Source organism: Protobothrops mucrosquamatus, unplaced genomic scaffold (genome assembly GCF_001527695.2).
Source record: "Protobothrops mucrosquamatus isolate PMUCROS unplaced genomic scaffold, P.Mucros_1.0 scaffold1116, whole genome shotgun sequence".
Classification (NCBI taxonomy): domain Eukaryota; kingdom Metazoa; phylum Chordata; class Lepidosauria; order Squamata; family Viperidae; genus Protobothrops; species Protobothrops mucrosquamatus.
In genome coordinates this window covers 66,808-68,894 of record NW_015387335.1, presented here as the reverse complement: position 1 = coordinate 68,894, position 2,087 = coordinate 66,808, and the positions used below count along the sequence as shown (strand labels likewise).

The following is a 2,087-nucleotide window of genomic DNA, read 5'->3' as shown; positions in this document are numbered from 1 at the left end:
TTTTTTTTTCTGTGGATTGAGTGGTGTCTAGCATTCACCCCCCCTTACTTTGATGACTTTAGGAAGAAAAATCAGGCAACACGGGGCTTGTTCTTAGGCCGTATTTTTCCACTGGATGAAACACTCAACAGATGTTGTGTTCTCTTGGAATAAGTACACTTGAAACACGTTGGCAGAATGTTCCGAATTGATCTATTTAACTCAGAACTGGAAACAAAAACATTTCTGTTTTATTCACAGCCCTACCCCTCCGTACTCCAGGCTTACCCAACTGCACCCATTTTAAAAGACTCGCTTTCAACCTGAGTTAAAACGTGTGGTTTTTTTTTCTTTTCTTTCTGGCTCAGAACTCAGAGGCAAATTATCCTGAACCTTCAGCCTTCTCAACTCAGCATTTTTTGTCGCTTCCTCAACCTTTGCTCCAGCAAAATGCCAAAGGTTCAAAAATAAATAAATAAAAATCAATTGTTCCTGCAATACGAAACTTTTAATCTTGACACTTTCTTGGTAAAGACAGGAAATTAATACCTCTCCTTAATCTTTTTTTGTTTTTTTTGCCGCCTCTGATGATAACAACCGAAACAGACTGGGCTTTATGTAATGACTGTACTAGATAGAAATGGAGGAGGAGGAGGAGGAGGAGGAGGAGGAGGAGGAGGAAAAAAAATAATTTTAACTAACTATAGAAAATGAGGGCGTTCACAGTCAGTGGTAGAGCTGTTGGCCTAATTGATTATGCCTGAAAAATATTAAATTCTGGGACAGGGGAATTTCACGGAGGGGTGAAAGGTATCAACTTTTGTCTCCAAATCCATACTGTTCATGTCCTCCTCCAGTATTTGAAAGCAGGAGCAGTCAATGTGCAAAACCAACATCCAACAATAAAGAATACAATCCAGAAAGGCTTACAGCAACCTTATTTTTTCCCCCCTCTTTTCCCCAGTCTGACGCAAGAGGCTCTCTTCGCTGCCTTTTCGAGCAGACCTTGCCCCAAAGTTTATTCCCTAACTCCTTCCCTACCAAGAGAGGGCACAAACAACACAATTCTTTGCAGGAGCCAGGCTGGTCTTTTCCCCTATCGGCATCGGTGATGGAAACCATCCCACGCAATGGCGCAACTCAAATGGCAACATGTCCGGCCAAGCTTTCCTTGGGAAGGTGGAACTCAAACGGCATGTTTTCCTTTAAAAAAGAAAGAGAGAAAAAGGAAAAAAAAAAAAAAAGGGGGGGAACGCACACCTTCACCTTGCTTGGATTTAAAAATGAACGGTTTCCGTGGCAAAGGGTTGCGAATTGTCAGGTTGGCAGAACTTCTTCCGGTCTTTCAAGTGCAAAGAAGAACTTGAGAAATGTTTAGGTGGACTGGAACGATGAAGCTCAACCTAACTTTGAAAATGTCCCTAAGAAAGGCAGGATTCACAGACGGGGTTTAAGGCTCTGCATGCATTCGTAAAACCCTTTTGCCAGTCACTGTTTTGTGGGAGTCACAGTCAAGAAGCGAGAGGTCACCATCTTCCTTGGGGGTCCTGGTTATTATCTCGAGGAACAAACTTCTGCTCATCTGGAAAGGGATACTTGAATATATAAATAAGGAAACTAACCTCCTTCCCTGCCTCCACTGCGTAGGAGTTGTTATTGTCCTCTTTGTGCGTCAACTCACTGGCCAAGGTGTTCGGGGCTCAGGCGGATTAATTAAAATGAAACTTAAAATGAAAGTTCCCGGAGCCAAAGGGGTTAAATTCGGACGCCCACTGGTGCTGATGTCCTGATCCTCCTTGTTGATTCTCTGGGTCTAAAGGATCCTCCCCAGAGTCAAATTTCTGTCGCATTTCTGGAAGGGAGGGAGAGAAATAACAGAATAACAGAGTTGGAAGGGACCTTGGAGGTCTTCTAGTCCAACCCCCTGCTCAAGCAGAAGCCCCTACACCATTTCAGATAAGTGGCGGTCTAATCGCTCCTGAAAAGCCTTCAAGGATGGAGCACCCACAACAACCAAACAAGAAGACGTTAGGAGTGGGTGAGAAGAACAGGCCCCCAAGTCTTAGTTTGATATTGTCAGCCCTCTCAGGAAAGCTATAGGGGAAACA

The 2,087-nt window shown here is 43.7% G+C and overlaps 1 protein-coding gene across 1 annotated transcript in view; it reads right to left on the bottom strand.

Moving 5' to 3' along the window:
• Window positions 1-1,254: 1,254 nt before the first annotated feature.
• Window positions 1,255-2,087, bottom strand: part of LOC107291315 (dnaJ homolog subfamily C member 3-like) — a 25,970-nt gene continuing 25,137 nt past the window's right edge. The window contains exon 11 of the mRNA XM_015820307.1: window positions 1,255-1,831. Coding sequence (XP_015675793.1) covers window positions 1,689-1,831 — 143 coding nt within the window. The 3' untranslated portion in view covers window positions 1,255-1,688. The remainder of the gene's footprint in view (window positions 1,832-2,087) is intronic.